The sequence below is a fragment of the Montipora foliosa genome, chromosome 11 (assembly GCF_036669935.1).
Source record: "Montipora foliosa isolate CH-2021 chromosome 11, ASM3666993v2, whole genome shotgun sequence".
NCBI classification, from domain to species: domain Eukaryota; kingdom Metazoa; phylum Cnidaria; class Anthozoa; order Scleractinia; family Acroporidae; genus Montipora; species Montipora foliosa.
In genome coordinates, this window is record NC_090879.1 from 47,016,273 (window position 1) to 47,028,818 (window position 12,546).

At 38.2% G+C, this 12,546-nt stretch overlaps 3 protein-coding genes across 3 annotated transcripts; 1 reads left to right on the top strand and 2 right to left on the bottom strand.

The window, feature by feature from the left end:
* Nucleotides 1-5,352: 5,352 nt before the first annotated feature.
* Nucleotides 5,353-6,879, top strand: LOC137977238 (ATP-dependent DNA helicase RecQ-like). Its single transcript, XM_068824491.1, has 2 exons — nucleotides 5,353-5,858; nucleotides 6,378-6,879. Exons 1-2 carry the CDS (start codon nucleotides 5,353-5,355, stop codon nucleotides 6,877-6,879), a joined length of 1,008 nt encoding a protein of 335 aa, XP_068680592.1.
* A 4,331-nt stretch (nucleotides 6,880-11,210) lies between these two features.
* LOC137977239 (jerky protein homolog-like) lies at nucleotides 11,211-11,621 on the bottom strand. The gene has a single exon (XM_068824492.1). It carries the CDS (start codon nucleotides 11,619-11,621, stop codon nucleotides 11,211-11,213), a length of 411 nt encoding a protein of 136 aa, XP_068680593.1.
* Nucleotides 11,622-11,894: 273 nt separating this feature from the next.
* Nucleotides 11,895-12,500, bottom strand: LOC137977241 (jerky protein homolog-like). The gene has a single exon (XM_068824493.1). The coding sequence runs from the start codon at nucleotides 12,498-12,500 to the stop codon at nucleotides 11,895-11,897; it is 606 nt and encodes a 201-aa protein (XP_068680594.1).
* Between the last annotated feature and the right edge of the window lie 46 nt (nucleotides 12,501-12,546).

Genomic DNA, 12,546 nt, shown 5'->3' on the forward strand with positions numbered 1-12,546 from the left:
TTGGTAGTTCACGAATTTGCATGAAGGGGATACGTGGTGAAATAAGCCTCTCTTCTAGTGGTGTCAAATTCAATACCTCTGGTTTTTTAGGAAACATCATTTTGTTGGCTTTTGAACAACTGGGCAACTTGCCTTTTTTGAGATTTGCATCACAAGTACTACAATTCCATTCAGTATCTTCAACACTTTTGAGTCCAGTGACACACAACTTAACAATATCTTGTGACCATGCAACATACTTCTTCGAATCACATTTTACTACAGATGTCCCGTACCACAACTGGTCACAACTATTCTGGACCACACTGAATATTTTGATGAAAGGAATTTATCATGGAAGCTACACCTTTATTACTTTTTGTCTGTATTTGTAACCCATTACTGTCATCAGATATGGGCGCCGACATATTTTGTGCATTTTGAAATGATTCAGCAGCTACAATTCCTTCTTACTTCCCTTATGTGTTCTGGGTTCTCAGCTTTTCTTTTTTGAAAAGAACGCTTGTTGATTTCCCTTATGTGTTCTGGATTCTCTGCTTTTCGTTTCTGAAAAGACTGTTTGCCGAGTTGTCTTATGTGTTCTGTGTTTTCAGCTTTCTTTTTAGTATAGACTGCTTGTTGATTTCTCTTATGTGCTCTGGATTCTCTGCTTTTCGTTTCTGAAAAGACTCCCTGTTAATTTCCCTTATGTGTTCTAGGTTCTCCCTCTTTGTCGTTTAGAGGACTGCCTATTGATTTCCCTTACATGATCTGCATTTGCCATTCTCCTTTTTGAAGCAGTTTTGTTCCTTTTCTCTGCTTCAATCTTCTTGTATCGATTTTCACAGATTTTTTTCTTCTCTTTATTTCTAAAATTTGGATCACTTCTTCTCTTTCTCATGTACTCTTTCATGTAAGCTTTGTGTTTTTCTTTTTGATCAGTTATGTCTTTGCTACCAGTTAATGTCATATCAATTTTGTTCTTGTTTGATATTTGAGAAACTTGTTTCTGTGCAGTAGACACATAATGGGCTTCACCAATATGCCCAGTGTAGATGCTGGCACATTCACCTGTCACAGATTGTAGAATGGTAACAGGAGCAAAAGTTGCTAGTGATTCAGCAATATGAATTCTTAAACTTAGACAGTTGGCTACTGCTTGGATAATAATTGCATCAGCCCATGTTCCCTCACATGATATATTGTTCAAATATTCTTGCCAAGAGTGACCAGTATTACTTTCTATAAACTGTTCGGGGTTATGCAATAAATGGTGAATACCAAGGCTACGTACTTGATAATGATTGTTTGGAGTGCCATACAGCTGATGTGATACAGTTCGAAAAAAGCAATCTCCACCACCCCCAACATCTAGTGGAATCCTGCCTAACTGAGATAATCTAGTTTATAATAAAGAGACGGAATGTAGGGGTTGTTCTGGATTACTGCTCTGATCTAATGGTCCTGGATTTGTTTCTACATCTCCATTCAATGAAACAATTCTATTAGAAATGTATGTTTTCACCTGATGGTGCTGTGAGATTTTGAAAACACTGGCAACAACATATAGACGAGCCAAAGGAGGTGTTTTAGTTCTCTTCGCATATATATTACAAAAGCATGGTGGTCCTGGATTAGTTTCGATATCATTATCAAGTCGTATTAGTTCAGGAATATAAAATCGATAAAGATAAATCTGCGTAAGCCATAGGCGATTCCACTGCATCATCTTGAAACGACTGACAACGAATTTTAAGACAGGCAAATATATTTCTTCAAGATAAAACAAAAGCAGCAATGAACACCAAAATTTTCCTTTGAAGCAATCTCAATATTCTCTAGAAGTTAAATAAATTTTATGCATTCCAATAGCAACTTTATATTGTGCTAAACTATTTCCCATTTTGAGAAACCTTACTCACCAACGCTATCACTATTCTTCAGTTTCTCGCTACAGCAAATCCAGCTCAACGAAACTCAAATTCACTGCAGTTCACCTCAATTCCAATTAAATTCACTTTCAGTTCTACAAAGCTTTATATTCAACAGATTCAACTTTGATTGACTTGGAACCTTGGAATAACTTGGGAAAGTCGAATCCACAGCGAATTGAAATTCGTTGCACGAATGATTCGACAGTGGTTTGTGGTGTATATGAGTGTTTCCTATTAATTGTTTTGTCAGTGTTTCCTATTAATTATTTTGTCGGAAGGAACGACAGAAAATATCAACTTCTTACCTGAAAGTCGTAAACTCCTCTCCTGCCGTCGCTGAATAAAAATGGCTGATCTACGGTGTGCTTTGTCGTGTGACTTCAGACGAACAATTTCCATATCAAGACCAAGCATATCCGACTTCTAAATACCTGTGACACAAATTTAACGTGAATTCAAAAGATACTTGGAACACTGTTCTTCTACGACTTTTGAGACTTCAATTTCATAATTCGATGGAAAATTCAGAATGTCCCCTACAAATAATGAAATAAGAGCATAGGGTAGGATTCGCACTTGGGACACATGCGCTTAGCGCTTCCGTTCCAGAACGTTTGTACACCAATTCGGCCGTCTGAACAAAAGCCGAAATTTAACAGCCCATTGATCGAGTGAACGAATGATCGAGTGAGCACCTGAAGTCCCCCTCACTATACCTCATTAAGACTTCGTCATCAATGAGGTAAAAAGTGTCAACGCCAATCATGCACCTTTACACCATTACACAGAAGAGACTCTTCAAAGAACTTTCCCCTCCACTTAAAGCAAATTATATCCAATATGCAGTTTTTAATTGTTTAGTTCTTTTTAATGGGATCTTCATGTACTTCATGTACTGTGTCATTCACATATCCTTTACTGTTGCATTACAGATATCATGCAAAAGAAATATGGTTCAGACAGGGCTGCTGTAGACAATTTTATAAGGGGCCAACAGAGAAACTTACGAGTGCAGTATAAGAAGGCTAAGTCCGCATGGACATAAGTTTCTCCAAAATAATTTTGCTCCAGTTTTTCAGCTTATTCTTGATAGCAAATTTCTATTATCACAACAATTTCCTTAGTTTTGTTTGTACATACAGTATATACAAGTCTTAAAAAAAGACTCTGATTATCTGTACACTGGAAATACTTTTTATTTATACATTAAGAAACAGCCAATTTTACAAATGTAATTGATTTCACCTATAATTTTTTAATAGTGAACAATTCCAATATATTTGTTGTTATGTAGCTCTCAATAAATTACAAATCATGCAATAAAATTTGTTTGGATTGCTTACAAATCAGAGTTGGAAATGTGAATTTTAGTAATGTTTCAGGTAGTTTACCCCTTTGAACCCTTAAAGGGTGGTGCTTTTGTAGATTTTACTGTGATTTCACTTGTCAAACAGAAGTCAATTTAATGGGTGCCAGTGTCAGTGAGTGAGCGGCCATTATTAATGGCTCCACTTTTAAGTGTTGGCTTTGTTTCCATTTTTGTGTGTGCACACTCAGGCTTAATAGTTAAGGATGTTTTTCTCATTTTTTCAAGAAATTCCCTCTTTTCAGGTGTAATCCTAGTGGTTTTGCGACAATCCAAGAGATTTCCACTTATTCTCCTGGGAATTTCTTGAAAATTCTCAGAAATTCCTAGCAATTCCTTTAAAATTCCTAGCGATTTCTTACAATTCCCAGTTATTCTCAGAAATTCCCATTAATTCCTTCCCATTTATGGAAAGTCCTGTTACACTGGGAATTCCGAGGAAATCCTAGGAATTCTCAGAGTTATTTCGCAAGGGAAACTCTAGCTGGGTAAAAGAATTTAAAGGCAACAAACGCAAGGCTATGTGTTGTGTTTTCAAAAAGGTGATCAACATTGAATGCATGGGAGATTAAGCACTCAGAAGTCTCACATGAAAGGCGATAACATAAAATGAACACTTGTAAAACTTCAAGTTTAGCTCAGTCTGCACTGGTCGGTACATTTTTACCCAAAGAAGTTACCTCAAGTTGTGATCTAAGGTCAGAGTCGGGTTTCAGTTGTACGGAAGCGAATAACGCTCAGAAAGGCAGCCAAAGATAAGGCAATTTAAAAGGCTGCTGAAACATTTTTATGAAGAATATCATTTTGATCTTCGAATACTATTTCTATACCTAGATGCAACTTATTACAAGTTGTAAGTGTTATTACAAAATATTACAGTATAAAATAATGTGACCAATCATGGCTGGTCTATTTAAAATTCGCAAATTGCTCCATTGAGTGGGACCAAGAATGTCAGTTTATTTGCACAGAACTTGGCGTGGAAATTTTCATTCTGGTAGATAAGCTGCTAACTCGCTGAGGAGCCAACACACATCCAGACATAGGATTAATGAGCAAAGCAAAGAGGTTGAAGGGTAAATAAACAACGTTAACAAAAAACGTATGACTGTTTCCGATACAAGAAAATTCAGAAGGAACATCTTTTTTCTACAATGGTACATGTTCCAACACTGTCTAACAGGACATTTCAATATAGCTTCGCTCTTTGTACAGCCCAGCAGTCTAGTGTAAGTTTTTTGGCATCAGCTTCACTTTTTTGAGCAATAAAAATTCTTGGAAAGATGCGAACGTTCCAAAAATAATGTACAAGTCCAAATATGAAAAGTACAACCTTCAGGCGCACGTGAAGGAAGCTGGAATGCAAGTAGTTTTGAATGTCAATTGTGTAAACAAACCGAGGTGGTGAATTTTCAAACTAAAACCACGCAACTGGTTCAAAATAAGACCACATTTATTTAGGTAGCACTGAAAAGCTTGCACTTTAACGGTCAGTATTGTAGTGACATGTCTGGTACACTATACAATGAACTTACAACAAGCGGATAAAAAGTGCTGCCATAAAGAATTTGTTAACCAATTATCTCTGCCACAAAGGAATCACGGATGATTGGAAAAGTTGATGTCAAAAGCATTTTACCATGTAAAGTGAAAATAACAGTATGATCAGTAATCCAGTACTTACCAAATGGAAGCAGATCTCTTGCTGAAAGGGTGATGTTGAAAGTTGAGAAATACAATACCCTCAAAGTTTGAGGCGAAATCAGATAACCAGTTCAAATACATTTAAAGTAAATAATGGTCAGATCAAGTGCAGAACATCTAGAACTTTCAATTAAGATGTGCAATCCTTGGTACAACAAGATTTTTGCAGCCTAGTCTGACAAGAAACAGGTAAATAATATGGGTTTCACACGACGGTATATTTTACTTTCAATTCCCAAACTAATCTCGTACCCAGATCTCTTGTGGCGAGCGAAGGCGAGATCTGGTCAAATCCGATTTGCACACGTGATGGACTGTCAGGAATGTGACAGGCGATGAAAGAGCGCATGCCCTAAATAAGTTCTTGAAATGGCAGCCGTCTCCGATGCCGATTTCAATAGAGCGGTGAAATTTTCCCTAGCAAAACGCGGAACGCCCAATATATATTTAAAACCAAAACAGTTGGAGGCGTTAAAAGCCATTGTGCAGCAAAAGCGAGATGTGTTAGCCATCCTTCCAACAGGATACGGCAAGTCTGTAACTTATCAGCTTGTACCAAATATGTGCAACTTCTTGTTTCAAGGCGGAAATTATTGCTCGATTGCAATTATTGTGTCGCCATTGACCGCTTTGATGATGGATCAAGTTGAGAAAATAAAGATGCAAGGACAGTCGACAGCAATTATCCAAGCTGAATGTTTGGAGGCGGTTAATTTTAATGATCGAGAGATAAATGTACATGGTGATTCTGTGGAAAATGTGTTACGTGGACGTGTCAGCATCTTGTTGATGCTGCAGGGAAATTTTGTTATCGGATGTGTATCAAAAAACGTAGTCTGTGTCGTGGCCGACGAAGCGCACTGCATCATGGATTGGTTAGTAAAAGTTTTTTGGCAATTCATTCGTGATTTAATTGATACCTTTTGCTGCACCTCGGCTTTCCTCGGCTCTCATTGGGCTCAAACATGTCATCAGTTTAGACATATTTGTACAAAGAGCAATATATTGTCTTTACTCTGGAAATTGTTTCTTTATTTACGTGTCCTGTACTTGACATGAACGATAATGTGATTTTGGTACATGTATTTTACAAAAACGTGCATCACATAATGCGAATTTCACAAGCACTTCACTATCATGAAGACTCAGTCTGGTACTTATAGTCTTAAATGTTCTTGGTGTGAGTTTCTGAGTGATCAACACATGCAATACACATGGCAAGTTTCTTTTTCCGTAAAAGCACTGGAAACAAAATTCTAAGTATGCACATTGAGCAAATTTTAGTACAATCCATGTCATGTACATGTACTCGCTACATATAACACATTGCAGAAATGAATATATTAGCGGTTTCTCGTGCCACAGTTGTGTCTGGATTTTTTTTTTGTTGATAGGGGATATGATTTTAGGCCAGATTATGGGAAGCTGGATACCATTGCTTCTATATTCCCAAGTAAGCCTTTTATTGCTTTGACTGCAACAGCACCTGTGGCATATCAAGATGCAATTATAGAAAAGTTCGCCATGCAAAATCCATTGAGAGTCCTTGAGAACCCAAATCGATCCAATATATTTTACGACATAAGGCAGAGACCTCCAGCTATCAAAAAGAGCAATGAAGAGCAATTTGAAAAACTCATTAATGGCTTTGGATGCCAGTTGAAAGAACTGAAGAACAACTTTCCCTTAACCATTATTTACACTTCCCTCCATCTCAGCAACTTGGTGATGACCAATATTTTCCTCCTGAGTGCAAGCATGTTCCCACTAACAGATTGTTTGCACAATTTCCAGAACCATCATTTGTGGCACCTGACTTCTGCCACATTCTATTTAGAGTTTCTTCTATTTCACAAAGGATGTCAACCATGTCTGCAAGCTTCTTTTCATCCTTAAAATGCATTGGCATAGGAAATAAAGACGTCTTGTCATTCATTGCAAGACTTTGATGATGACGGATTTGTTTAGGACACACTTTGCTTAGAAACTTGAACATGTCCTGATCAAAGAACTCCTGAAATACTCTACAGACGAGAACGCGAGATGACTTCCGGATCAGTAATTGCTCTCCATCTGACATGAGATAATTCTCATTTGGAAAGTTTTTAATGTCTCCTATGGGCCTAGTATTGTCCAGCAATGACACATGCACCCTTTCTGAAACCACCATAGACATGAACCAATTGTGCATTTTGTTTCGGTTGTCCATGCGCATGTCCTTGACATTGGTCTTGATATTCAGGTTATCTCCAACCATGTGACATTTTCTTTTGTTTTTTTATGAGATCCAAAAGGCCATCACTGTAGTGCCCTCCAATCAAATCCAGAATATTCAGCATTGATTGATGTGATAGTGAAATTCCAGCCTTCTGGAATCGATCATACAACTAGAAATAGCAGATAAACCGGTCTTTAGTAACAAATACAAAGATGACCTTGAAAGGTTATGCAATGAAAAACATAATGTTAAAAGATCTATATTTAGTTTGTTATCAATGAATTTCACAAGGTTTCAATCAAAAGTAATGATTTCAAACGGTGTCTTATACCTTTAGTAAATACATCAAAATCTGTTGCTTATCATTTAACATGTGAATGTTAAAGTTATCTCTTTAGTATTACCAAAACCCCATCAACTTGTAGAGAATTGGATTGTGCAACATTGCATGGACGATCAATACATAAAATACAAGAGTCACTGTCAGTGTTACTACATGTATTTGTTTTCCTCAGGGCTGAGTTGTTGAAAGAAAGGTTAGCAGTAATCTGGGTTAAATACCATGACAACAAATAGGATTTAACCTGGCTTAACCCAGGGTTAGCACTAACCCTGCTTTGAACAACCCAGCCCTGGTGTTCGAACTGAGTTGTTGCTAAGGAAAAAGCAACTTTTCTTTGCTCATCAGGTTAACCACAGGCCCGGCTTTTGTTTATACAGTGGCTAGAATTCACTAAGAAGTTGGATAAAGTAGGCTGGGAAAATTTTCTTCATCAGATTCTCATCTAGATATCCTGTGGAGGATATAAGATGCCCTCTCTATAACCCCCCTTAAGAAACCTTGTCTCTTATGGTAGACACACCTTTGTTTCAGCTTGACCATTAGCTAATAGGATTGTATTGATTCGTTGAACAAGATTCAGTTCCCTGTTGAACTAATACAGCAGCAAGGAATAAATTGTTCCAATTGGTGCAATCCGCATAGCCCCACACCTCTGGGTATTTTGCCCCTCCCTCCTCCAGCAAATTGCTGTTACTACATCAAGAAGCATTGGACACCTCTCTTTGGCTTCTGTAAGTATTTTGTCCCAGCTGAAGTCTCTCATTGTTTCGAACGACTCGTCCCGCAGTACAGATGGCAGATGACCGCGTGTGTATTTGGCTAAATTGTCACATTCTTGGATCATTTCTTCCTAGTGCAATCTCTTTAAGTAGTTCCTCACCTCTGGAATAAGCCAAACAGACGCAGCAATTTCCAAAGGGAGCCTTGAAGAAACAGCTATTCTGAACTTGTTTGTTGCTTGCTTCTTTTTTAAGCTAAGAGAAGAATCACATGTTTACATGTAAACAGAAATGCAACAGGTGGACCCCTTTGGAAACAGCACATTTTGACAGTCATAACATTCTAGTTTTTTAAAATTGTTTTGATAGTGCAAATATCAACTGCCCCAATCTGGGTACGATAATATACTCTTTAAAACTTGCAGAAAAACACTAATTCTCTTGGCCGTGTATAAAAGTCAACACTATTAAGCTTAAATAAGTGGAAGCGTACAGTGAGCCACTTACGCCAGAGTTAATTTTCAGGGAACAAATGCATTTTTCATGGACATATTCTGAATCTGATAATATGTCAAGTGAAGCTATGATCCTCGCAGTTATGAACTAGAGAAGCCTGAAAAATTCAGGAGTTCAACGGGTTTGAACTCGTGAATTTTTCAGGCTTTTCTACACAATTGCAAAAATTGCGTTGATAACTGCGAGGATCATAGCTTCACTTGATTTCATATCCGCAGTTCATATATGATCCATTTCCTATATCATTTTATCACTGATAATATCTTACGCCGTTTACAATCAATTTTTAGCAAAACTACTTAGCAGTGATAGTATTAATGAAAGTGCTTTGCAAGCAAAATAGTAATCGTTATTTTCATGCTCATGCAAGCGCACATGATCAAAAAAGTCCCCTTTGAACGGAAATCTTACCATTGGGTTGTTTAATCACGAGTTGGAGATTATATTCAAGGCTGTTCCGACTTCATCTGTGTTATTCGTCGATGCTGCACTTGTAGAACCAGAGTTTAAGGGCCGTGAAATATTTTCCTGCACGGGTCGCTGTTGAGCTGGTGTTTCTAATGGTCTACATCTCGAAGAATTTTGAATAATGGGAGAAATATTGACAGTGCTTGTATGAACCGACTCCTTTTTGTCATTCACAGGAGACGGACTTATATTTTCTTTTTCATCGATGAATAATGCTTTCCTGGTTTGCAAGTTGAAGTGACTCTTTTTTTGTCTTTGCACAGGGGAGGTGGAAGGACTTGATTTTGGAGAGCGTCAAATCCTTTTCACTCCCTGTCTTCCATTGGCAAGATTCACCTGGGTTGTGGCACATTTGCTTTGAAATGCAAAGACCTTGTCCCTCAAATTTAGAAGAGTTCGGTAACAGTTTCTGCACAGATGCTGAGGCAGGCAATCATCATATGTTACACTTACTCTCGCAACATCGCTTATCAAGCGCTGCAACTTTACGCTCTTCCCGTAATCCGAGAAAAGCGAGAATCTCTGATTGGGATTTGTGGTGTTTCCACAAAGACGGCACAAGTTTCTGATATCATTGAATGTTTCAAATTCTCCCACTAGTTTCGCCATATCTGTAAACAATCCAAGCCTTTTGCCGCGCAAATGTTCAAAGAAGGGATTGGATGCGAGGCTGTTCGAACATCCAATGAAAAACATAGAATAATCGGATTTGACCAGATCTCGCCTTCGCTCGCCACAAGAGATCTGGGTACGAGATTATTCCCAAACGCGTAAAAACTCCAGGATGTATATTCCGCTTACACTGAAACAACTAACAAATTACGGTTTCAGCAGAACAGGTGAAGTCAAAACCTTTATTCTGAAATGTTGGCAGTTCCGTAAAGTTCACAAAAAATCTTGTTTGAGCTTTATTTTCTCCAGTTTACCACTGGACCTTTATGCTAATTGTGCTTTAAAGCAGTCTTTTAAAGAGATTTCAGAGTTTTAAATTATCACTTGTCATTGAAATAACTTACGTTATAGAAGTAAAACAATTACATACCTTTAATGAATTGATTTGGCAAGATAGTATTGAAAGTAAACCGTCTCGAACCGTCAGAATCAGCCATAATTTCTGTGACAAACGACTAGCATTGTTCGCATCTCATGGCAAATCTTCCCTTTGCATCCTAGGGGTTTTTCTACCACGAAATGCTTCATATCCTTCCGACAAAGGTTGGAAATGAGCAAAGGGAACAGCACTTTTTATGAGTCAAAATGATTAAAGCGGCCATCAAAGTCATTCCCTGGCGCGAAACACACATGATTCCAACTAAATTTGACCGGTGGCAAAAGATTATGGCATTTTGGCCGCGCAATGCTCGAAGTTCAAAAACATCTCGTCTTTTATTATTAAAGCAGCAATCGGAAACATCAAAACGCGGACAATTCACTAACCCTACAGGTAGTAAGAAAAAATAACCAGGGAGCTCCGCTTTTAGGCTTGGCTAAATCTATGTACAGTCGAACCTCGATTATCCGGACCCTTGGGGACTGGCCCGAATAGTCCGGATAGTCGAAAATATGAATATTAATGAGTCAACACTGAATACATTTGTAAACCGTAACATTTATTTGAGAATCATGCAAGAATGAACCAAACAAGTCATTTCTGCCTAAAATGTTCAAGTAAATCAGTTTGCTTCGAGTTTCTACAGCGTGTACGTGTCGCCAATTCCATCATTCTTTGAAGCTGCATAAGTTGAATAGCTTCCACACTGTTTTGTCTCTCCATCCACGTCAAACACTTTTTAAAGCATTCAACAGCTTCAGTGTTTGTAACGGTTTGCTCGTCGCTACTTTCATCTTCAACTGAAGAATGTCCTACAACACTCGCTAAAATTTGTTCGTCTGACAAATGCAATGAAGTCGGAAGTTCATCATCGGCTCTAAGCCAGTCACTGACATCAGAAGTAGAGAGACCTTAACTGTTTCCAACTTCATTTACAATTTCCATCATGGATTCACTGACAACGCTTTGCATTTGCATTTCAGAATTGTTTAAGCGTGTCTCGGCGTCGGGATGAATTTGCAGTTTGCTGAATGCTTTGAATATGGATTCGGCACTAGCCTCTTCCCATGCATCAGCAAGCATGTAAATTGATTCTTTTACAGTTAGTTTTTTCTTGATTTCCTTCAGACTTTGCGTTGTTTCAGCGTCTTGATTTGTGATAACTCTTTGAAGAAGTTTCCTTTTGTAGCGGTTCTTGGCGGCCTGCAAGATGCCTTGATCCATAGGCTGAATTAATGAAGTTTTGTTTGGAGTAAGAAACATGCCAGTGATGGAGCCATCACTGCTCTTCAGCTCTTCGGGATGGGCACAGCAATTGTCCATCAGTAACAAAGCTTTAGGTGAACAAATGTTTTGTGTGTGTTGGTGGTGTTTATCAGCTGGTACAAAATCTTTCTTGAACCACTCGGCAAAAATCTCAGAGTTGAGACTTGTATGACAGGAAGCGCGTTCATGTTTACAATTTTAAAACATCGTGGCTTTGCAAATTTTCCGATCACAACTGGTTTAAGTTTATGTGTTCCAGTGGCGTTTGTGCATCCAAGGGCAGTTAAACGATCCTTTTACCTTTTTAAAGCCCGGGGCAGTTTTTTCACGTTATACCACAAGAGTTTTGTCAGGCAAACACTTCCACAGGAGTCCTGTTTCGACGGCATTGTAAATTTGCTCTGGAGTTAAACCCTTTTCCTCGATTACTTTACTTCTGGAAAAACTTCTTAACTTCTGCAAAAATGGCTCAACAGTTTCTACTGCTGCAGAAAGTTTTTCTCCTTGGATGCTAAGGTTTCTAATGCCATGGCAATTGTTAAATTTCTCAAGCCATCCTGTCCAAGCTTTCAAGGTTTCACCATTCGCGTTCTCCACATGTAATTGACTGTCAAAGTGCTTTGCTTTTTCTTGCAGAAGGGGACCAGAAATTGGTGTGCCAGCTGTTCTTTGCTGTATGAACCATGTGTATAGGGCTTCATCTAGCTGTTCATCATGTGCAACTTTCAATGATTTTCGTTTTAGTCCATGATCGCTCTCCAAGTTATTGGCAGACTTCATAATCTTGTCTTTGTTTTTACGTATGTCCGAAATCTGCTGTTTAGTGACGTCATATTCACTGGATAAGCTCGTTCCTTTTTCTCCTTTTTCCAATCTTAGAATTATTGACTGCTTATCTTGTATAGAAAGAATTGAACGCTTACGCTTTGTTGACATGATGGAAACACTTTTCATGACACAAGCTTGTGTTTATCATACCAAT

What these genes read in the sequence shown, in the direction of transcription:
- LOC137977238 (XM_068824491.1), top strand. Translation starts at nt 5,353, where the DNA reads ATGGCAGCCGTCTCCGATGCCGATTTCAATAGAGCGGTGAAATTTTCC. An exon ending in GCGCACTGCATCATGGATTG is followed by an intron (nt 5,859 to 6,377) that starts GTTAGTAAAAGT and finishes TTTTGTTGATAG; the next exon opens with GGGATATGATTTTAGGCCAG.
- LOC137977239 (XM_068824492.1), bottom strand. Translation starts at nt 11,621, where the DNA reads ATGGACAATTGCTGTGCCCATCCCGAAGAGCTGAAGAGCAGTGATGGC.
- LOC137977241 (XM_068824493.1), bottom strand. Translation starts at nt 12,500, where the DNA reads ATGTCAACAAAGCGTAAGCGTTCAATTCTTTCTATACAAGATAAGCAG.